This window comes from Grampus griseus, assembly GCF_964374135.1.
Source record: "Grampus griseus genome assembly, chromosome: 5".
Classification (NCBI taxonomy): Eukaryota; Metazoa; Chordata; class Mammalia; order Artiodactyla; family Delphinidae; genus Grampus; species Grampus griseus.
This window is the reverse complement of record NC_138998.1, coordinates 121,081,095-121,106,988: the sequence shown is the minus strand read 5'-3', so window position 1 is coordinate 121,106,988 and position 25,894 is coordinate 121,081,095. Positions and strand designations below refer to the sequence as shown.

General features: G+C 34.6%; 1 protein-coding gene across 4 annotated transcripts in view; it reads right to left on the bottom strand.

Annotated features, from left to right (window-relative positions):
* NCAM2 (neural cell adhesion molecule 2) overlaps nucleotides 1-25,894 on the bottom strand; it is a gene marked incomplete at both ends in the record, with an annotated part of 487,288 nt that overhangs the window by 38,429 nt on the left and 422,965 nt on the right. For all 4 annotated transcript variants that reach the window (XM_082655240.1, XM_082655241.1, XM_082655243.1 and 1 more), the window contains 2 exons: nucleotides 9,273-9,394; nucleotides 11,650-11,769. In XM_082655240.1, coding sequence (XP_082511366.1) covers nucleotides 9,273-9,394; nucleotides 11,650-11,769 — 242 coding nt within the window. The remainder of the gene's footprint in view (nucleotides 1-9,272; nucleotides 9,395-11,649; nucleotides 11,770-25,894) is intronic.

The window sequence follows — 25,894 nt, the reverse complement described above, 5'->3', positions numbered from 1 at the left end:
CAATATTACGTTATGTTGAGCCAATATTTTACAATGTTTATTTGACTAGAAAGAATAATAATGTTTTCCACATTTATAGTGAAAAATGAGGATTTGTTATCTAAAATCAAATTGTGGAAGTTAAATTCATGATTGCATTAAATTGATGGTACTACAAATATTAAGTATCCTTCAAAAGGATATAAGACCACATTACAGTTCTGGTACCATACTGTGATTCTCTTTTCCAACTTAATTGGTTCCATAGAACTTTTATTACAGAGGAATTCGGCTGGCCTCTTTTGTTGCTTCATCTAAAACTGGAGATACTACCCCCCTCCAAGTGTTTCGGACAAGCACTTAAAATTATCATATAAACAAGAGGTAAATTCCCTTGCTTTCTGAAACTTATAAACTGACTAATTTATTAGACTGGGCTGGTGTCCAGTGTTATGAAGTGTACTGAAAAGCCATTGGAAAACAACAGTTTGGACCAGAAACCTTGTAATTTGTCTAAGTCATTAAATGACTAGTAAAGTTAAGAAAGGAATCTAGGTGTGTTTTTGAATTGCTTAGAATAGCTGTGTCATTAGCCAGGATTGTCCCAACATCCGCTTTCTTCATCAGTTCATTCATCAATTATTCAGTCTTTAGTGGATAGTGAGACTGTTCTAGAACTATGAACACAACAGTGAATAAAACATGTACAAATCCTTATTTTGGAGTTTACAAACCAACACAGAAGGAAGACATGAGTTCTTTGAAAAACAAGAGGGTGTTTTGGGAGCATATAATAGGGAGAACTAATAGAGTCCAGGAATCAGGAAGGTTTTCTCTGGGGAAGTAATGCCAACTTTGCTGGAAATAAGAAACTCCAGTACCATTTTTCTTTTCATTCATCCTCACCTAGTGAATGAAGATGTGATTCCTTCACAGAAGTTTCGATCCAAAAAAATAGGCAAAATGACTGAAAACCTCAGAAAGATGCACAATTACTGGGAGATGTAAAATCAGACACTGTATGTGTATTGTTTTAAGTACATATAAAAGCACTTCATAGGCATTGACCAAAAGAAATAAAAAGCTTACAAAAATCTCCACTGAAGGGCTTCCCTGGTGGCGCAGTGGTTGAAAGTCTGCCTGCCGATGCAGGGGACACGGGTTCGTACCCCGGTCCGGGAAGATCCCACATGCCGCGGAGTGGCTGGGCCCGTGAGCCATGGCCGCTGAGCCTGGGCGTCCGGAGCCTGTGCTCCACAACGGGAGAGGCCACAACAGTGACAGGCCCGCGTACCACAAAAAAAAAAAAAAAAAAAAAAATCTCCACTGAAAAGTAATTTTAGATCATATATGATATATGACATATATACACAAACATACATATAAACAGTAAAATACATATATAAATCGTTGATATATTGTAAATTGTATATAGACACATATACAGAAAGGAGGAGATAAGGAGTAGGAAGACTGAATGATCAGATAAGGACAAAGTTGCACAAAGAAGTAGAGAGTTGCCCCTGTGGATGTCCCCTTACCTCAATAATTAAGTATAAGTTCTAATTTATTATCAAATGCTTGGTGAAAGTGAATATTTGCGTGGAAATCCAGAGTTGAGTTTTGCTTTGGATCTGAGTGGAGATGTAGATGAAAGAGCCAGAAATAAGCCAACAGCTGATATCTGGGTTACCCTAGGATACAATTTATTATTCAGAGGGACGAAGAGACTTCACGTCCTTTAGGTTATTCTCCAAAAATACTATTTCTGAGAATTGAGCATTTGAAGTGAAACTTCCTGACAAGCCCAAGGCATGCAGATAGTCTCTTGTGAATATCCAGTCACTTAACTTTCAATTGTTGAAGCTCTTAGCCTGATAAATTAAAAGTCCCTCCATCATTTTAGATAGTTGGACTGATGGCATAAGGAACCAAAAGGAGTTCTAATAATTTCCCCAATTTGAATCAATTTCATTTTCCATTCACCATTAGACAAGGAGGCTTTTTAATCCCTTAATTGCTATTCCTAGGGAATAGGGGAAAAAAATAAGTGGGTGTTACCAAATACTTTCCTAGGCATCAAAATCTCATTTATGCATTTGTAGAGTGCCTAATTTACAGAACTTAAGTGCTGAGGGAACAATTTAAGATAATAAAGTTGCAAAAAGTTCCCTTAGGTAATTTAATGAGATGATTTGCTGAATATGGCTATTATTAATAAGCCAGTTAAATGTTGAAGGGCAGCTACTGCAAAAAATATGGTCATTTTGCTTTGATGTAGTTTCTTTTAAGCAATCCTTTTTGTCAAAACATAGATAGCAGGGCCATATGACCATTAAGGGGACTCCTTAAAAGTTATTCTAAAATCATAATATCAGCATATAGGGAAATATTTGCTATCAGCTGTATAGAGAGAAGAGTGGAGGAGAGGTGGAGAGGGTTTTGGTTTGCTTATATGTAGATGACTCCTTGACTGCTTTTATTCATAATAAGAAAACATCTACTAACTTTCTTTTCAAAGTCTCAGGATATATATGGTCAACATCATCTTAAGTAAAAACTGAATAATTATAAAAAGAGAGGACAATAGAGGAGGTGAGCTTGTATTAACCTGATTAATTTTAAAGTTCCTGTGATTGCACTGTGTTACGATTTAAGATTGTGTGTTCCCATGCAAGCTGCCTGGACTTCCAGTAGCCTGGTTCAGCTATTCACTACTTGTATGACCTTACAGAAGACCCCAGAATTCTCTAAAGCTCTGTTTGCTACTCTGAATATGAGAGGTGATTTAGCAATCTGGATAATTTACACACACACACACACACACACACACACACACACACACACTCTGCTGTGATTGGGAAAAATGCAAGGTTTGGAGTTTTTAGGAGAGTTTCAAATTCTAATCTCTTTTTTAACGTTATTATAGTTGATTCAAACTGCCTTTGTTCCAGGTCCTGAAGCTTGGTAAAATTTTGTAAACTGGACCCTACTTTATCGATTCCTACTCTCCATCACTGAGGTACTTCTTTAGGGAAAAATAAGATCTAATTTTTCCTATTCATCACCTTCTGTGTTCTCACATCCCATGAAAATTCACACAGTGCAAGTGTTTTCCCTTGCATTTATTAATTCTTGTATTTATTAATCTAGATACAGGATCATTTATAATTGTACAACGTAGACTAACTCATTTATTGTCATCGATGCATTTATTCATTCAGATAACAATTAGTCTATTTGATGCTAACAATACAAGGATGAATAAAAATCATCATTTTCACTAACAGCAAAGAAAAAAATACCAAAATGTTTAGTACCCTTTAATGTCCATAGCTATTCAATGTTGGAAAATATTTCAAAACTTAAACTGATGGCTTTAAAGAAATGTCAATATACACATCTAGACATAATTAAATGAGAAAAAAGTTATTAATAAACTATTAATAATTTATTAGAAAATAAGTTCCCTCAACAACAAAACCTCAATTCTACTTATTATTTTAATACCCTTTTCAAAATATACTTTTCTTTTTCTATGGCCATTGAGATACAACTTTCCAGACTTTGAGTCAGGCTTAAGAAGGTCAATTATGACCTAGAAACACATGCTAGAGCAGTGTTTCTAGTCCCTATAGTATATTCCTCAAAATTGATGTTAGGTCACTAATTTTATTTAACCCTACTTAGCTGAGGAAATTTATTTAATGTACCAACACTAAGTGATAGTTATGATCCGATACCTATCATCAAATTTGAGAGAAAACAGTGAAAAACTAATGGAAGCATGTACAAAACTATTTATTAAATTATACAGAGTTCTTTTGACATTACAATATGAAGTAAGTAAAAATATTCTGTACATAGAATAACTCCTTTAATTTTTTCTATACATGTTATGAGATTAATGTTTATCTTTATTCTCCAAATACATTGTTTAATCTTGACTTATTAGAGATGTTAATTTTCACAATGGGTCCATGGAGGCATCTAATTCTGCTTTTATTACTCTAGTTCTGTTCTAATAGATTCTGTCTTCTTAATAGGCCACTGAACAAAGTTGTGTGCTCTATCTACTACAAGATAACAGAATAATGTGTTTCCTGATTCATAATCTATAGGAAGTTAAACATTCTCTATATTACAATATGATTAGTCTTCCTTTTCCAGGGGAATGCAGGTTTAAATATTCAGATTCAATGTCTGCTATAAATCAACACTCACATAAGGAATATATTATCTCAATTTTGTTTCCTAGCTTATAAAATGTATAGTCCTGTGCACAGGGGAGTTGAAAGGTAGGGTCAAAGAAGCAATCAACTAAAACTCATAAGAGTGTTCCTTTCTTTCCAAATGTACCTATTTTATTTCCATAGAGGTTATCCAACTAAAAAAATGCATTGCATATAGCTAAATAAAATTTTAAGTTGTTCAGCTGCACTTTACTCCACTGTGGAATTCATGCAGTTTGAGGAACTAATAGATGAAGTAGCTCGGAATCATACAAAGAACAGTAATAAGTTATTTTTGAAATAGTTATTATTTCAATTACAAATATCAAGGTAAATGCAGCTATAAACATTTAGCAACTGAATCTTGAACATGAAAGTTTTTAATGTGAAGAAGTAACCTGTTTAGAAAGAAAATGTGGAGAAAATTATTCCTCCCCAAGATGGGCTGTTGTTTGACCACATAAATATAACTTTATACTGAATCTTGGAATTTGCAAATTGGGCCTGCAGAGCATGATATTTGCAGGATGGAGGAGGTGATAAAGGGAGAGAAAGAAAAACATAGGAATATGGAGATGATTTTAGTGTATTGGAGTACAAGGCATACCACTAAATGATATGGTAAAGATGAACTGGATCAGAATGGTTGTATTTGGAGGCACAGGTCCTAGACGATTAAGATGGGACAGTGAATGAGGAGTCAATACAATCTCCACAGGCAAATTTCAATTCAGTCCTTACTGCTGCAAAAGCGTTTCTGCTATAAAGTCTCATGTTTTGTTCCCCATCCCCACAGGTGACCAAGTCACCCCAATTCTGTAAGGTTCAGTTTGTCCATTAAAAAATGGGAAAAAAAATCACTTTATGTATGATTATATATTTTTTTCTTTTTTTTTCTTCCAAGAGTTAGCAATACCTTCCTTGAAATACAAAGGATATGAGGAATTACTTTTACAAATCTTACCGTAGAAGCCCAAAGTTCTACTAATAAAACAGTGTTCCCTGCTAAAATGCTAATAAGCTTTAGAGCAGTAACCCAGTAATTGATTATCCATCAATTATAGCTATGTTTGAATTATGCAACCCATCATTTTCATTACGATATTTAAAATGAGATTCACTAGTAATTTTTGTAGTTAGATAAAGCTGGCTCTTGGAAATTAAGAGGAGAGGGTTGGCAAGACAGAAATAAGATGGAATTGGGGAGAAACTAAAACTTTCTTTTATTGGTAGAGTAAACACAGATATTGAGTAAATAGGCAAAAGCAGGGCATTGCTAACATTAGGCTGGTTGGGGGCAGGGTGGGGGGAAGAAAGGCAAAATAATGGAAGCTAGAGATTTACTGAAAACAAAACTTTTTCTTTTTCAAGTTTTAATCTGAGGCGGAGTCACATTAGCTACATGTAAAGGTAAAATATATTGATGACCTATCTAAATTTGAATCACTCAAAATTTTCTAATCTTATAGTTAACACTTTACTTATCTGTAACACTTTACTATCTGTGTCCTTGTATGTTTCACACATAACTTCTCATAGAAGACTAATTCTAATACACATTAAGGAAACCAAAGTAAACTTGGTCAGCATTTTAAACAGCAATTTATGTTTTCAAATATATACATATATTTCCCCTTGAATGTCTATTTCCATTTCATGAATCTAATTGGCTCTAAACAGATGTAGTGATACTCCAGTGAACATTTTCGTTTCAACAATGACTGGGACCACTATTTGCAATGGAGTGAGTGGTGGTGGGAGAAGCTAAACATACTGTAATGGGTGGTTCTGGATGGACCACTGTTATGCCACCCAAAGTGCCAATAATGTGCCTTTTTAGATACATAGGATTCATGACAGGTGCACTGTTATGGACTAAATTGTGTACACTCTCACAAATTCATATGTTAAAGTTCTAATCTCCAATGTGATTCTATTAGGAGATGTAGCCTTTAAAGAGGTAATTATGGTTACATGAGGTCCTTAGGATGGAGCCCTAATCCAACAGGACTTGTATTTTCATAAGACGAGGAAGAAATACCAGAGATGTGTGTGCACAGACAAAAGGCCATGTGAGGACACAGCAAGAAGGTAGCCATCCACAAGCCAAGGAGAGAGGCCTTGGGAAAAACTAAACCTGATGAAACTTTGATCTTGGTCTTCCAGACTCCAGAACTGTGAGAAAACACATTTGTGTTGTTAAAGCCACTTGGTCTGTGGCATTTTGTTATGGCAGCCCTAGCAGACTAAGACAGCCTTTATAATGATAAAGGTAATTACTTTAACGGTATGTTGAAGACTCCATTGTTTAGCTGACCCAACTCCCAACTATAACACCTTTATTTTAGTGGTGGTCATGAGACATATTCTATCTAATGAGACATAATTCTCATTCTGCTTGGTGGAGTTTTTGAAAAATGTGTATGGTATTGCTGGAAAAACAGACAAATTAAGCTTAAACAGCCTATTGCTCCTTTTGTTCTTTTTGCTCTCTTCACGTTCTAAAGGTAGATGTGAGGGCAACATCTTAGGAACACAAGATAATCTGTATGAAGACAAAAGCCAACATGCTAAGGATGAAAGAACATCAGGAAAAACAATTTGGACACCTGACTGTATAGCTGAACAAAGTCACAGCATTCCTACGTATGCAGGCTGTATTAATAAAACTCACTAATAGATGAAGAAAAGATACAATTTGAAAGAATAAATATTTGCCATCATCAATTGAAATGAGTGATTCTGGTTAAACTCAATATAACATTTGTGTTATTTCCAATATCAACTCTTCAAAAGGCCAAGACAAGCACAGCTTTTAGTTTTAGGTAGAAATTATACATATAGAGAGTATATTAAGCATATTTTTACAACTGGTCATTGAATCTCAGGGTTCACCATGGGATTTTATTGAGGTTACCTACAAATTCTTACCATTCATCTGGATTTAGTACCATACATTTTTCTGGGTGCAACTATAGGCCACAATCTGCATTCAAGTTGTTTTCTCCCAGTTTAATTCACACTAATTTGATTTAAGTGTGTGACCCTTGCAGAGAGACTCTTTCCCTTCCAAAGAGTTTCCAGATGGTCAAATAAGAATGGCCAAGAAACCTGGCTTGACTACTGAAACACCATCAGATTCATAGAGAGACGAGTGATCCTTTCAGAGTTGTTTTGGAAGGGAGGCATGAAGCCTCCATAGCAGATTAGCCATAAAACACACACAGCTGTTCATCATCCCCAGATTGAAACCTGCAACAAAGAGGGGTCCTGGGAAGGGGATATCAGTTGGAAATGTAAAAGACTGAACTGGTGTCTAAAATTAATTGTTGACGTGTGCTACTCAAAATTAGACTCCTTTTTACTATCCCTCAGAATTGAGATGTTTGGATACTACGTATAAAATAGACAACTGATGGAAACATACTGTACGGCACAGGGAACTCTACCTAATGCACTGTGGTAACCTAAATGGAAGAGAAGTCCAAAAGGGAGGGGATATCTGTATGTGTATGGCTGATTCATTTTATTGTGCAGTAAAGGCTAACACAACATTGTAAAGCAACCATACTCCAATAAAAATTATTTTAAAAAATGAAAATATTTAGATGTTTGAATTTAAAAGCAACAACATTATAATTTAGAAAATTGTGGATTTGTGGGAAAATAGTTAAAATTCATCTATGTACTATTAAGGAGCAATTACACTATTTTCTAAAATATAATAAACTTGGAAAGTATTAATAAGTGTTCAGTAAATATAAACATGAAATTGAGACATTATGCGCCTAATCATAAACATTAGTAAAACAGAAGGTAAAAAAAATAAATTAAAAATAAAATGATCCCTAAATTTCCAAGGTTTGCCTGATGTGGAGAAAAAAAATAAGGAATATTTTTCAATCTGTTTTGTGAGGCCACCATTACATTGACACTATAAAACAAACAAACACAAAAAAGTAATCATGCAAACTGGAAGCCAGAAAAATTTTAAAATTCGGTGTTACATTTCAAAAATTGCAAGAAATGAGTAGGTGTTGGAATACAAAAAGATGTATGTGAATTAAAAATGATAGCTGCACATAATTTTGTCATGGAAACAAATTTAAGGGAATTTGTTAAATGTATTAAAGTGAATTTTGAAAGGATGGAAAAGGAAAAAAAATTAAAATAAATAGAATTGACACAGTATTATGGAGATAATCATAATCATTAGTAAATAAACTTTACAAAGTTTAATTAAAATTGTCTTTCACTTTTAACATATTCCATAGTAGACACAAATACTCAATGGTTCTTATGGCAAAGTTGTTAACAGAAATCACTTCTAGTGGACTTTGAAGTCATTTTCAGATGAAGGCAAAATCTATCAGGTGACTTTCTTCATCACTAGGCAACTAGAGGACATCCTTCATCCTCTGCATAGAAGACAAGTCCCAAGGCAGCTTTGAGCTGTCCAAAATCCCATATTAGTGCTAATTAAACTTGAAGAAATCTATTCCCTCTTTCTCAAGTTAAATGTGGCCATTCTTTTTAAAATGTTGATTAAGGTGATTTATTTTGTAAAATCCATATTAAATAATAAATGTATTTTGATTTAATAATAATTTAATAATTCATGAAAATGAATAATAAAGTAAATTTGAGATGTGATTTGTTCATCCTACCTACAGTAACTAAAGTTGAGAAGATAGCTTAGCTTGAAGTTACCAAAATCAAGCATAGTGGAAGGTGAAATATCCTGCTAACCTTGTCAGAAAACAGGGAAAGTGATATCTCATTGCTGAAATGTTGCTAAGTTTAGAAATCACAAGATGAAAACCATAGCATTATTTTGATTATCTATGCTTAGATTTTACAAAAAACAAACAAACAAGCAAACATTCTACAACATATAATGATGAATTTCAGCAATGGAAAATTAGCATTTGAATTCCTATGAAAACACTTTGTCATTGTTGTTACCTAATATGCATTCACTTCTGATATATCTATGAATTCAATGCAAATTTAATGCAACTTGAAAACACTATGCAAAGTGATAATAAACAGGGTACTTACACTTCTATATTTCACGATGTATTCCAAAATAGGGGCCCCTCCATCATCTTGTTTGGTGATACTGAGTTTAAAGCTCTTCCCACTGCTTGGCTGTCCATGTATCGACGGAGGACTTGGTTCACCTACATATGTAATACAATATTCTTGATATTTGCACAGACCTCATATATGTAGAGCAACTGAATTTTAATTAAAAAAACACTGTCATGTAATCAAAATGTATGATGTTATCCTGGGTTTATCACTTTCTATTTGCCCTTTATTGTGATATAAACTCTATCCTCTTTTTACCCATCCAAGAAATAGAAACATTCATAAATCTGGAAGTATCATGCCAAAATTGTGAAAACTCAGAACTAAACATAATGTTTATATTGCAAATGCTCTGAGAATAGAACTCATTACATTACACAAGTGTACAATTTTATTTCTTATATTAATAGTCTACTATCTTTTTTCTAATGTAAGTAGTTTGTAAACATTTTGTAAATATTTATGAATATAAACATATTGTCATCAAACTATATAAAATATATACCTACCAGGAACTACAATAGCTTAGCAATTAGTTACCTGCTTTAATAAACAGATTTTAGCTAGATGCAGATTTTAATAAAGAAATTTTGTAGTATCCAATCCATAGGCGGGTTTCAAATCTGTCTTTTTTCTTTTTTTTTTAATTCTAGTTTCATGAAAATACTTCCTTTTAGTGTTATTATTCATATGGAGATGGTCTTATAATAAAGATATTTGTAATATTCTTAATATGAACAGGGATCTACTGAAGTGGAAGAATTTTCTATATGAAGGGTGTCATCACTGCTTGGCAACTTGGAATGGGAATTCTCTGTCCTGTGTCACGTATGTGATGTCCTTGGGCACGCACTGGCATCCTTTGCCTCTGTTTCCTCCAATTCCCTATGGATATGGATATGGATATGATAAGGTAACACTAAGAAACTTTTAGTGGACATGATCTAATTTGCAAGGTTCCAGAAAACTGTAGTACCTGGCCTACTCAGAGGAATGCCAAGACAGACAAACTAAACAGAATATAGTGAAGAGGACGGCATGCCTCCCAAACTAGAGAATCTGGGGTTTTTCTCAGCAGATTACCTTTATTTCCAATACAGTGTTGATAAACTTAAGCAAGTGAGTATTTTATTTGAGAAAAGGCAAATCATTAAAGAAATATGACAATTGAGAGTGCTGGCATGCAAGTAAATAGTAAAATAGCCTTGTATATATAGTACAACCATATAGAAGTAAGGTAAATGGAGAAATTATACAGTGATTGTTCATTAAAGTTAATTAAATTAGTGTGAAGGTATTATGACATGATTTACATGCAACATAATATATTTTCCATAAATGAATTAAAACTACTCCACAAAACAGTATAATAATGCCTTAAAATAATTCAATAAGAGAATATGAGAAAAACTATGAAGGGTGGTGCTGCTGAGGACTACAAGCAGAGAAGGGATAGGTCTCTATTTAAATAAGGCAAAGTTGTTCTAGAATCATTTTAGTCTGAAAGTAGGATTATAAGTCAAGATGTACTTGCAGTTGTCCTGGTGATAATAATAAAGAGGAACTGAAAAAGACACTGGCATCAGGAACGGAGACAAGAGAACACATCTGACATTTTACGATAACCAACAGAAAAGTACTGGTCACAAATTAGGATAAGATAATTATTGCTGTCAATTTGCCTGCCCTAATATAAGTATATGATAGACAGGGTTATGTATAGATTATATAATGGTGTTTGTTTAGTCACACTCAAGTTTTCTCACATTTTTAAACAATTTATTCAACGTAAAGGAAATCTATACTGTTTTAAGTCTGTCTAACTTCATGTAAATGCAGTTGACTTCACTCCAAAAGAGGATAGTAACAAGAAGGAGGCTGCAATAGTTATTCTTCTGCAGTCACCACTGCAATGGATTAATTTACTAGTACCTTTTTCTCACACTTAGGGTCTATGTAATTCATGGAATAAAGGCAATGGTCATGCTTCAGCAAAAGACTAGAACATTACACATGTTACATAGATACTTTTCTACTCTCTCACAGAATATAGTCTGAGCACTACAATTTAATTAATCAGACTGAATAAGTAGGACACCTTCCTGACTGGACAATTTCCTGAGAGCAATTTTACTGTATATATTGCAGTGCACTTTTCTTTTTCCTTTGCTCTAGCACAATGTTACTTTTTATAAATCTGAGATGCCACCATCTCCAGAAACCACTTCAACAAGGACATAATTCACTTCCTCAAAGTGTTGAAATGTCTCCCTGCATTTTAAAATTCCACTTAAATTTGCAAGTGAAGAGCATAGCAACAAAGAGCAAAACAGAGATTACTTACGAACTGGTAATGTTTGGAAAATTTCTATTTTACTGTAGTCTCCTTGTCCTTTTCCATTTACAGCTGCAACTCTGATTTCATAAGTTGTATTTGGTTCCAGGTTGCTCAAAACAACAATTGCTAAAAGAAAAAAAAATAGGCCTATGATTAATGCATTTTAATAAGTAAAACAAATCAAACTATTACAAAGCTGAGTGAACAATATCACTGTAAATCTTTCCATGAAATACCTGAAAAAAATAAGAAATACACAGAAGAAGAGAATGATTTGTGAACAATCCTCTTCTTCATCTCTATTTCAGCTTTCTACCCACATGCAGTAACTTTCAAAGATGAAAATTAGTAGCTCCTTTTGTGATACTTACAACTCACAAAGTAGAAAGTAAAATATTTTCTTTCATCTTTTTAATATTCAATTTTTGAAAAAGGATTTAAATAAAGCATCTTTACAGAATGCATTCTCAAATACTTTGCCTACTCAAAACAGATGATTTCTACAGAAGTTAATGGAGATATAGAATTCAATATCTAGAAGTCTGGCCTCCAGTATAAGGTGTTTGAGTCACATCAAAGATGTGTCACTAAGTTGACTACTATAATAGTGGATCATTTGTTCAATAATCTCAAATCAAATCAAATTATTTTTAACACTAGCTTGGAGCTTGTCATCTCTTGTATTTTCTTTCTGAATTTCTTCTCAATTATATACCATACCAAGCCTGGATTCAACATGACACAAAGGAGAAGAAAGAATCTGAAAAAGTACAGGGATATAAAAGTTTATTATAAACATCTCTTGGGAGTGTCAGCCCCTTTAATTTGCGAGAAAGTTTTAAATACAATTGCAGATTTCAAAATATTGCATCTTTACAAATTCCTATGGTGGAGCTAAAAAAATTCCATAGTTGCTTCTATCCTTACTGTTTTTGCTAAAAAGGGCAAAAATTAACTAGTGGAAATGGCAATGCCTTGATGAACAATCAAAAGGAAGTTATGTCTGGCTTACAAAATAACTTAAAGTCAGATGATCAATTCATAATAGAAGACATAATCAATCATAAAATAAAAGATTAAACCATAAGTAACCAGGATCACATTTGTAGGACTATTGATTAACATGAACAATGACTGAAGATGATACACAGTCAATAAAATTCCAATAGAATTTATTAACATGTTTCTGATAATTAATATATATTCACTAAATAACATTTTTCATTTTATGTTGAATGAATATACTTAATGAATTTGTTTTGATACTTCCTTGTGCTCCCTTCTTTTCCCTAATATTATCATGTATACCAGATAAATATTAATGGCCAAAATACGGTTCAGATATCAACCAGACCTTATTTAATCCAGTACAGATGTTTCAAAATCATTAGAAAGGATACATTTCCAATTAGTGAAATTTATGTTTGCATTTCTCAGTTTCTCTACCTTGTAAGAAAACTGAACTTGCTTTTGAGAGTGCATGGCCTTGTCAAGCCTCAGATGAAAACACATGGTGTCAAAGCTAAGGAGGCCAACTGGGGAAAACTGGATTGGCAGGGAAATACAACTGATTAGAAGCTGCAAGGTAAATCAGAAAATTAAGACTTGAATTCAATTAGTTCTGACAAGCTAACAACCTGGGAGCTTTTTCAGGAAATTCAAACCCAGTTGTCCTGGAGTCAGTGAAATACATAATATCAGCCCAAGAAAAAGAAGACGACTACAATGGAGAGACCGTTAGTGGACAGATGACACTGGTCATGAAGATTATGGAAAGGGAGAGGGAATCAAACTAAGAGTTAGGCAGCTAAAATGCTAAGAAGTTGGAATCCTATTGACCTTATGAGAGAAAGTTTCCACTCAAGGTCAGCATACAAAGGAATTCAAGAGTTAAAAATTCATCATATTTTATCATTTAATCAGTTAATAAATATAGCAAATTTAAAGCCAAAGTGAGCTAGAGCTGCAGAAATTAATGCCTTATAAAAGTGTGTTTATTCTTCAGGGCTTGTAACAAAAATGCTTGGGCCATTGGACAATCAATACTGTCATGGAGTAGTTTGTATCTGATTATCCTCTTCTTTACCCTAATGAAGAATGACTTGATGTAGCATGGACATATGAGAGACTCCAGCAGGAAGTAACCAGACTGCAATAACCTTTGTAATAAGACATTTAGTGATGCAGACTTTAGACTCATGAAAGAAGTCGTGTGGCTCTGGGCCAGATTCCACCACTGACTGAGATTCAACCAGGTCTTAGGACTGAGGTGGTCTCTCAACTTCTAAAAAGACACTTTTATTAAATGTAATAGAAACAAAGTATAAAAATAAGTTTAAAGAAGGTATAGATAAAAAATTGTGATTCATGAAATAATCACCCCTATATATCAATTATTTATGCAAGTGGGGATATTATCTACAGACTGTGAAATAATACAGAATAATGGATCATCTAAAATTTATTCATCTTTAACTTTCTGTTTAATGGAAAAATATTTTATGTTTACAGGCAAAATAGTCTTAGTGATATTTATAAATCTTAACATTTACACAGATAATCTATACAGAGAGTCTCTACAAGAATATATGAGAGTTTGCCATAGATGCTTTTACTGCTACAGATAACTTTGGTATGTGACATGCCTCTCCATATTCTATGATGTAAAGATGCAGCTGTTACCATCATTTTAATATTATGAGATAGACTGTAACTCAGCTGTGTGGAACTAGTAATGCTTAGATTCAATTGTTTGTCTTTATGTAATCAAACAAGAAAAGCAACAGAATTTAAAGCACACAATTTTAATTGTAAATAAAATTCTTCATTTCATCAGAAGTGTAGAGATCAGACTGTTCATTTTTTTAGGTTAAAAATGCATAACAATAGAGCTATCAAAGTATCAGAGCAGATCAAATCAGGGAAAATTGAGGAAATTACTTGGATTAAACAATTAAAACAACACATACACACACAACACAAAGCAAAGCAACTCCATATTTTACTTGAATTATCTGAGTGATTCTAGACAAACCTCTTTCTGGCTTGGGTTGCCAGCATTCCTCTTTCTCTAACATTTCATAGGGATTGTGAGTTTTGGGTGTCCCTCTACCTCTGCCAAGGGGAAATCTATTTCTTTAATTGCGTTCTGATCAAGTCAGAGCTGATTTTCCCCATGTTTCCTCTTATTTTTCTGTTCTGTGTCAAGACTCTCCTCTTTACTGACTGAGTTTCACAGCAGGGCAGTTTGCCGAGGAGAGGAGAAAAGAGGGCAAAATGATGATGGAGCTGTTATTACAACATTGGGCTAAAACACTTAAATGTAAAGTGGATGAGGGAGGCCTTATAGAGGACCTTCCAAATTATAGGGGAGAGGTTTGGAAATAAGCCTATTAATGCCAGTTTTACAAAATGATATACAAGAAATCAGTCTGTTTTTGAGTTCTGACTCTAAAGGTTTTGGTACAATAACCCTTGTTATGAGGCTTATTAACATTGTGTGAACATAAAGATTACTGTGTGAAATAGAAACAACTCCATAAATTGGGACTAATTTAAAGAGAGGGAAAAGAAAAGATTCAGGGGAGGCAAAGCCTACGTCTGTAATTTGGCTTGTCTTCCTTTAATGAGAGGATGTATACTTGAAATCATCCATAATTTACTGGCATATTACCAAACATAGGGTTTCTGAATACACAAGGTAGGGCTTGAAAGCAAACCACCACTTGAAATTCAAATGCTGTGTACTCTATAATAGAGCACCTCAAATTATGAAGTTAGTTAATGAAAGATGTTCTTTCCCCAAGTGTGTCCATACAATAGAACAACAGAACCACAAACTAAGGTGTGGGAATGGGTTCTTTCTCTACAATTTATTAGAAATTCAAACTCAAAAATTAGGTGAAAGTAGTTCTAGATTACAAACCATTAAAAGTTCTTTAAGGACAAACGGCATACATTAAGGTCTTTCATAGTTATAGTCAGTCAGCATGATTTGGAAACCATACTGCAATTCTGAAAATTATAAACAATCATGAATTTTTCTTTGACATGGCAACAGGGACAGGTTCTATAAAAAAGCTAATTTCCCTCACTAATATAATGTTTCTGCTTGATTTAAATATAATTGAGTTTCATAAATGGCCATTTTGTCACCTGGCTATAAATGTAAAAAGTACAGCAAAATACTGAAATGCATAAAAACAATGACATTTTAACTGGCAAATGAAAGGGAAATAGGAACTTTTTAAATATTATTTTTACAAGTATGGAAATGATATTACTAGAGAGAAAAATCTGAAGTTGTATTCTCTCTTTAAGAAGGGAATCAAACTTTATTAAAAGAAGTTGAACAAAATAAGTTTAGTTTGTTCAGATAATGAATTATAAATTCCTCCCTTTGGCTGTCAAGAGAAGCAGAGGCTACAGAATATTTACAACCCTTGGAGCAAAATAAATTACATATTTACAAACTAATTATGCTGAGCAAAGGTCTAAAGTGAGATTAAATTTAGCCATGTTTTCTTAACTCTCCTAAACCCCAGATGTCTCCATGCATTTTTCCTGTCAATCAATGTAGGGAGATAAGGACTCCCTTGATGTAGAACTGTTGTATCATCCACCCAAAATGGAACTCTTCAGGTTGTCAAGAACTGTGAAACATGTCAGATAGCTATGGGAAAACACAAAGCTTGGCTAGGATAGAACTGATCATTCGAAATTACACTTCTTGTTAATCTCCTTAGATAAATCTGAAAACATAATGAAATCCCTGAAGTTTCTCACCTGAGATTCAGCTTTTGTTCTCTAAACAATTAAAACAAGACAAAAAAAGCTTTCTTTTTGAGGGAGAGAATTCTGACTCCTTTCTGCAGAAGTTTGCAATAGGCTTGAAAAAAAATAAAAGTAATTTTTTACCTTTTTATCCCTAATGTAGAATTTTTTAGTACTTTGACTCCAGTTATTCTTTACATACATAAGAATGAATTCAGGGATAGTTTCATTATTAATGAAAAGTGTCTTTAAGTTTTCTTAAGCGGTTTATGTAAATAATCATCTCAGTTCAATTGTATTTTCATTTATTTTTGAAAATATAAATTTTTATTTTTGTACAAATTACACTATGTTTCAAGATTCCATTAGTTGCAAAAGAATATGATCTCACCTTTTTAAAAGTACCTTGGAGACTTTTATGGATCATAATATAGAACTTGTATAAATATATATTATAATATAAATAACATTTGTGGATATATTTTTATAATAAAAAATTCATATGAATATATACATTGATGAACAGGAGAAAGAAAAATTAACCACATGATTATGTGCTATTTGCGTGGGGCTTTTATTCAATGTATTGATGACACTATTTTAAAATCACAGCTCATCATTTCTGAATCTTCATAATTATTTCTTTACTATATTTCTCTTTATGTCCTTTTTCAACATGAGTATAAACTATGTATAAAAACAATATGGTCATTTAATAATTGAGTTTTAACTGATGCAAGATTTTACACAGAAGTACTTGTTGTTCCTTGAAATTAAATGGCTTCTTCTTGAAATATACTCTCTTTGTAAAAACCTTGATTTGAAAACAGAAAAGTTCCATCAAAATTATTTTCATAAACTAATCATACTTTTTAAATTTAAAATATAATATTTATTATCACATAGAAATTATTCATCTAAGGGGAGTTCAATTGATTTTTTTTAAGATCCACTTAGTATGGAAAATATGAGAGCTATATAATTACCAAAAATTTTCTTCTATAGTCTAAAACAATAGGTTTTTATAAAATACCCATGAAATCTCTTGATGATTAAAAGTAATCAGAATATTATTTTTCACTCACAAATATGCTAATTTCTCCAAATGTCTATACGAACAACATTCTTTTTTATGTTATAAGCTTTTTTGGTTTTTTTTGGCAGGGAGCATAAGTTAAGTTTTTGTGATTAAATACTCCTCTCTGTACCATGGCTATAAAAACTCTAAGCCTCATTTTAGTTATTTAACCTCTTAATAATATTTATAAATATTTTTTTCTGTTATTGATATGTCCCCTATTTTTGTATTTGAATGCTTCACTGTGAGATTTTATTGTAAGAATCTTATGAGCAGAACATACATCATACATATCATACATATTATCTCCAATCCTCACAAAGCCTAGATATTTCAAATGCAGAATGAGAAGTCAATGAAGAGTTTTTGAATTGACATTTTTAAAAAATATGCTAAACAAAAGATCATTTAAAAAACTGATCGGGGGGGACCTTCAGTATGGCAGAGGAGTAAGACGTGGAGATCACCTTCCTCCCCAGAAATACATCTACATGTGGAACAACTCCTACAGAACACCTACTGAATGCTGGCAGAAGACCTGCAACTTCCCAAAAGGCAAGAAACTCCCCCAAGTACCTGGGTAGGGCAAAAGAAAAAAGAAAAAACAGAGACAAAAGAATAGGGACAGGACCTGCACCTCTGAGACGGAGCTGTGAAGGAGGAAACGTTTCCACACACTAGGAAGCCCCTTAACTGGTGGAGACGGGGGGTGGTGGTGGGAAAGCTTTGGAGCCACGGAGGAGAATGTAGCAACAGGGGTGCAGAGGGCAAAGCAGAGAGATTCCTAGACAGAGGATCAGAGCTGACCAGCACTCACCAGCCTGAGAGGCTTGTCAGCTCAGCCGCTGAGGTGGGTGGGTGCTGGGAGCTGAGGCTCAGGCTTCAGAGGTCAGATCCCAGGGAGAGGACAGGGGTTGCCTACGTGAAGACAGCCTGAGGGCGTGAGTGTGCCACATATAGCCTGCAGGCAGTCCAGGAAAAAGTCTGGACCTGCCTAAGAGTCAAGAGACCATGGTTTTGGGGTGCACGAGGAGAGGGGGTTCCTTCCCTGTCTGCCCACAGAAGGCAGAGCACCATCTGAAGGAGCTTCAGAGATGGACATAAGCTGCGGCTATCAGCCCAGACCACAGAGATGGGCATGTAACGCTAAGGCTGCTGCCACTGCCACCAAGAATCCTGTGTGCAAGCACTGGTCACTATCCATACACCCCCACCCCTGGGAGCCTGTGCAGCTCACCCCTGCCAGGGTCCTGTGATCCAGGGACAACTTCCCCAGGAGAACACACAGCATGCCTCAGGCTGTTGCAATGCCACACTGGCCTCTACCACATTGGCTCATGCCGCATTCAGTACCCCTCCCTACCCCTGGCCTGAGTGAGTCAGAGCCCCCTAATCAGCCACTGCTTTACCCCCTCTTGTCTGGGTGGACAACAGATGCCTGAGGGCAGCCTACATGCAGAGGCAGGACCAAAGCCAAAGCTGAACACCAGTAGCTGTGCAAAGAAGAGAAATGGAAATTTCTCCTTGCAGCCTCAGGAGCAGTAGATTAAATCCCACAATCAACTTGCTGTACCCTGAATCTGTGGAATACCTGAATAGACAATGAATAGTCCCAAAATTGAGGCGGTGGACTTTGGGAGCAATGGTAGACTTGGAGTTTGCTGCCTGTGACTGATTTGTTTCTGATTTTTATGTATATCTTAGTTTAGTTTTTAGAGCTTGTTATTACTGGTGGATTTGTTTATTGGTTTGGTTGCTCTCTTCTTTTTTATTTTATTTTAATAGGAACATACATATTGATAATTACCTTAAATGTAAATGGATTAAACACTCCAACCAAAAGAAAGAGAGGGGCAGAATGGATACAAAAACAAGACCTGTACATATGCTGTCTACAAGAGACTCACTTCAGACCTAGGGACACATACAGACTGAAAATGAGAGGACGGAAAAAGATATTCCATGTAAATGGAAATCAAAAGAAAGCTGGAGTAGCAATTCTCATATCAGACAAAATAGACTTTAAAATAAAGACTGTTACAAGAGACAAAGAAGAACACTACATAATGATCAAGGGATCAATCCAAGAAGAAGATATAACAATTGTAAATATTTATGCACCCAACATAGGAGCACCTCAATACATAAGGCAAATGCTAACAGCCATAAAAGGGGAAATCAACAGTAACACAATCATACTAGGGGACTTTAACACCACACTTTCACCAATGGACAGATCATCCAAAATGAAAATAAACAAGAAAACACAAGCTTTAAATGACACATTAGACAAATGGACTTAATTGATATTTACAGAACATTCCATCCAAAAACAACAATACACTTTCTTCTCAAGTGCTCATGGAACATTCTCCAGGATAGATTATAGCTTGGGTGACAAATCAATCTGTGGTAAATTTAAGAAAATTGAAATCATATCAAGTATCCTTTCCAACCACAATGCTGTAAGACTAGATATCAATTACAGGAAAAAAACTGTAAAAAATACAAACACATAGAGGCTAAACAATACAATACTGAAAAACCAAGAGCTCACTGATGAAATCAAAGAGGAAATCAAAAAATATTTAGAAACAAATGACAACAAAAACACGACAACCCAAAACCTATGGGATGCAGCAAAAGCAGTTCTAAGAGGGAAGTTTAGAGCAATACAATCCTACCTCAAGAAACAGGAAACATCTGAAATAAACAATCTAATCTTACACCAAAAGCAATTAGAAAAAGAAGAACAAAAAAATCCCAAAGTTAGCAGAAGGAAAGAAAACATAAAATTCACATCAGAAATAAATAAAAAAGAAATGAAGGAAACGATAGCAAAGATCAATAAAACTGAAAGTGGTTCTTGGAGAAGATAAACAAAATTGATAAACCATTAGCCAGACTCATCAAGAAAAAAAGGGAGAAGACTCAAATCAACAGAATTAGAAATGAAAAAGGAGAAGGAACAACTGACACTGCAGAAATACAAAAGATCATGATAGATTACTACAAGCAACTATATGCCAATAAAATGGACAACCTAGAAAAAATGGACAAATTCTTAGAAAAGCACAACCTTCCGAAACTGGACCAGGAAGAAATAGAAAATATAAACAGACCAAACACAAGCACTGAAATTCAAACTGTGATGAAAAATCTTCCAACAACAAGAAGTCCAGGAACAGATGGCTTCAAAAGCGAATTCTATCAAACTTCTAGAGGAGAGCTAACACCTATACTTCTCAAACTCTTCCAAAATACAGAAGAGTTTTGAAGAGTTTGGTATCACCCTGATACCAAAACCATATAAAGATGTCACAAAAAAAGAAAACAATAGGCCAATATCACTGATGAACATAGATGTAAAAATCCTCAACAAAATACTAGCAGACAGAATCCAACAGCACATTAAAAGGATCATACACCATGATCAAGTGGGGTTTATCCTAGGAGCACAGGGATTCTTCAATATATAAAAATCAATCAATGTGAAACACCATATTAAGAAAATGAAGGATAAAAAATAATATGATAATCTCAATAGATGCAGAAAAAGCTTTCGACAAAATTCAACACCCATTTATGATAAAATCTCTCCAGAAAGTAGGCATAGAGGGAACCTACCTCAACATAATTAAGGCCATGTATGACAAATCCACAGACAACATCATTCTCAGTGGGAAAAACTGAAACCATTTCCTCTAAGATCAGGAACAAGACAAGGTTGCCCACTCTCACCACTATTATTAAAATAGTTTTGGAAGTTTTAGCCACAGCAACCAGAGAAGAAAAAGAAATCAAAGGAATTCAAATTGGAAAAGAAGTATAACTGTCACTCTTTGCAGATAACATGGTACTATACACAGAGAATCCTAAGGATGCTACCAGAAAACCACTAGAGCTAATCAGTGAATTTGGTAAAGTAGCAAGATACAAAATTAATGCACAGAAATCTCTTGCATTCCTGTACATTAATGGCAAAAAATCTGAAAGAGAAATTAAAGAAACACTCCCATTTGCCATTGCAACAAAAACAATAAAATTCCTAGGAATAAACCTACCTAAGGAGACAAAAGACTTGTATGCAGAAAACTATATGACACTGATAAAAGAAATTAAAGACAATACAAACAGATGGAGAGATATACCATGTTCCTGGATTGGAAGAATCAACATTTTGAAAATGACTATACTACCCAAAGCAATCTATAGATTGAATGAAATCCCTATCAAACTACTAATGTCATTTTTCACAGAACTAAAACAAAGAATTTCACAATTTGTATGGAAACACAAAAGACCCCAAATAGCCAAAGCAATCTTGAGAAAGAAAAGTGGAGCTTGAGGAATTAGGCTCCCTGACTTCAGACTATACTACAAAGGTATAGTAATCAAGATTGTAGGCTACTGGCCAAAAAACAGAAATATAGATCAATGGAACAGGATAGAAAGCCCAGAGATAAACCCACACACATATGGTCACCTTATCTTTGATAAAGGAGGCAAGAATATACAGTGGAGAAAAGACAACCTCTTCAATAAATGGTGCTGGGAAAACTGGACAGGTACATGTAAAAAAATGAAATTAGAACACTTCCTAACACCATACAGAAAAAATAAACTCAAAATGGATTAAAGACCTAAATGTAAGGCCAGACACTATAAATCTCTTAGAGGAAAACATAGGCAGCACACTCTATGATGTAAATCACAGCAAGATCCTTTTTGACCCACCTCCTAGAGAAATGGAAATAAAAACAAAAATAAACAAATGGGACCTAATGACACTTAAAAGCCTTTGCATAGCAAAGGAAACCATAAATAAGACAAAAGACAACCCTCAGAGTGGGAGAAAATATTTGCAAATGAAGCAAGTGACAAACGATTAATCTCCAAAAATATACAAGCAGCTCATGCAGCTAAATATCAAAAAAACAAACAACCCAATCCAAAAACGGGCAGAAGACCTAAATAGACATTTCTCCAAAGAAGATATACAGATTGCCAACAAACATGAAACGATGCTCAACATCACTAATCATTAGAGATATGCAAATCAATACTACAATGAGTTATCAACTCACACTGGTCAGAATGGCCATCATAAAAAAAATCTACCAATAATGAATGCTGAAGAGGGTGTGGAGAAAAAGGAACCCTCCTGCACTGTTGGTGGAAATGTAAATTGATACAGCCACTATGGAGAACAGTCTGGACGTTCCTTAAAAAATTAAAAATAGGACTACCCTATGACCCAGTAATACCAGTACTGGGCATATACCCTGAGAAAACCACAATTCAAAAAGTCATGTACCACATTGTTCATTGCAGCACTATTTACAATAGCCAGGACATGGAATCAACCTAAGTTTCCATCAACAGATGAATGGATAAAGAAGATGTGACACATATATACAGTGGAATATTACTCAGCCAAAAAATGAATGAAATTGGGTCATTTGTTGAGACGTGGATGGACCTAGAGTGTGTCATACAGAGTGAAGTAAGTCAGAAAGAGAAAAACAAATACCGTATGCTAACACATATATATGGAATCTAAAAAATATATATATGGTCCTGAAGAACCTAGTGGCAGGGCAGGAATAAAGATGCTGACGTAGAGTATGGACTTGAGGACACAGGGAGGGAAAGGGTAAGCTGGGATGAAGTAAGAGAGTAGCATTGACATTTATACACTACCAAATGTAAAGTAGATAGCTAGTTGGACGCAGCTGCATAGCACAAGGAGATCAGCTCAGTTCTTTGTGCCCGCCTAGAGGGGTGGGATAGGGAGGGTGGGAGGGAGACACAAGAAGGAAGGGATATGGGGATATATGTATACACATAGCTGATTCACTTTGTTATACAGCAGAAACTAACTCAACATTGTAAAGCAATTATACTCCAATAAAAATGTTAAAAAGAAAGAAAAAAGTGATCCAATAAAGGACACTTGCTAAATCTACAGCTGTTGTTCTTTATCATTAATTTATTGACTCTATTCTTGTGTTGCTGAATAATTAAAGCACATTTTACTTCTCCAAGTAAAACTTTTTGCCTGTGCAAAAAAATCCACCATTCAATTCCCATTTGATGGTGTGTCACTGAATACTTAGACTTGACCAGTTTGGGTGTACTCTACATATAGATAAATAAATGGAGGCTCAGAAGATCAACCAGCCAATAAATGCAAAGCTTGGATTCTATCTTAAAGTTAAAGCTTTGTATTGTCCCACGTTTGTATCCCAGCCTGTAAAACCAGAGTACAGAAAATCACTTGTAAGCAAGCAATCTAAAAAGTCCTCATAAACCTGAACATGAGAAAAATGTATTCTCTCTTCTCAAAGACATTAATTACATATAAAAATAAAAACTATAATAAAAATGATAATTCTGTATATACTTTTCAAGATTTAACCTAAGCTTTTAGAGGGCACAACCTCTTTCTTAGAATATTTTACTTATTCCTGTATTCCTGGATTCTCATCAGAATGAACAATGTAAATCCATGTTGATGATCTTCATAAATTCTCGTCACTATAAGCTGGATACAACTCAGTGATTTTTTTCTTTATAGTTCACAGGAGCACATTATATTTACAGCAAGATGCAATAATGAGAATTCAGAGCAAATCAGATTAAACAATCTGATTACTAAGAGTTCTGATTCTGGGCTTCCCTGGTGGCACAGTGGTTGAGAGTCCATCTGCCGATGTAGGGGACGCGGGTTCGTGCCCCGGTCCGGGAAGATCCCACATGCCGTGGAGCGGCTGGGCCCGTGAGCCATGGCTGCTGAGTCTGCATGTCCGGAGCCTGTGCTCCGCAACGGGAGAGGCCACAGCAGTGAGAGGCCCGCGTACTGCAAAAAAACCAAAACCAAAAACAAAAACAAAAAAACAACAACAAAAAAGAGTTCTGATTCTTAAGCCTTTCACTTTAGAAAAGAGACATTTACCAGTCACTTCTGCCTATTGTGCATTTTGGCCAATTTATGAAAAGACCTTAGGTTTACATCTTGGCACAGACCCAACCTACAACAATAATTTTTAAAAAATCAAAATAACCAATAACAATAAGAGTTAACCAGGGGGAAGAAGGAGGATCTGATTTCCAGAGTTACCACATTATTACATTCAAATGTCCGGTTTTCAACATAAAATCACAAGGCTTGCAAAGAAACAGGGAAACATGGTCCATTTAAAGGAAATCAGCAGAAATTGTCCCTGAAAAAGACCTCATGGCAGATATACTAGACAAAGACATTGAAACAACTGTGTTAGACATGCTTAAATAACTACAGGAAGATGTGGACAAAGTCAAGAAAACAATGTATGACCAAAATGGAAATACCAATAAAGAGAGAAAACCTAAAAAGAAACCAAAACATAATTCTGAAGCTTAAAACTGCAGTAACTGAAATGAAAGATTCATCAGATGGATTCACACGCAGATATGAAAGAGCAGAAGAAAGAATCAATGAAATTAAAGATAAGACAATGGAAATCCTTGAATTAAAGGGAGAGAAATGAAAGATTGAAGACAAGTAAACAGAGCCCACTGTCCCAGGGACCAGTGGACATGGACACAACCAAGTGGACAAATAGCACACTGTAAGAGTTCCAGAAAGAAAATTTAGAGAAAGAGACAGAGAATACTGGAGAAATAACTCCTGAAAATTTCAGTCATGAATATTAACATTCAAGAAGCTCAATGAATTTCATGGCAGAGGAACTCAAAGAAGGCCACACCAAGACACATTATAATCAAATTTTCAAAACACAAAGAAAAAGAGAGAATCTTCAAAGCAGCAAAAAAGAAATGACTCATCACATATAGGGGATCCTCAATAACATCATCAGCATATTTCTCATCAGAAACTTTAGAGAACAAAAGGCAGTGGAATAAATTATTTAAAGCACTGAAAGGAAAAAAACTGTCCTGTATCTGGCAAACCTGTCTATCAAAAATGAGGGAGAAATTAAGACATTCCAGATAAACAAAAGTTGAGGAAGTTTGTTACCACTAGACTTGCCCTGAAAAAAATACTCAAGGGAGTCCTGCAAGATGAAATGAAAGGACACTAGACAGTAACTAAAGCCATATGAACAAATACAGTTCTCAATGAAGATAAATACATGGACAATTATAAAATAGTACTACTGTAGCAATAGTTTGTAACTGCACTGATTGTTTTTGACATTAAGAGACTATTACATTCAGAAATATTTTTCTAATAGCTAGTATTATTGTGACTTTTTTCTGTAACTCCAAATTTTGTTTTCTACACAATTTAACAGACTAATGTGTTTAAAATAATTATCCCAGTTCATGTTTGGGCACACAATGTATAAAGATGTAAAGTTGTGATATCAACAATCAAAAGAATGGGGATGGAGC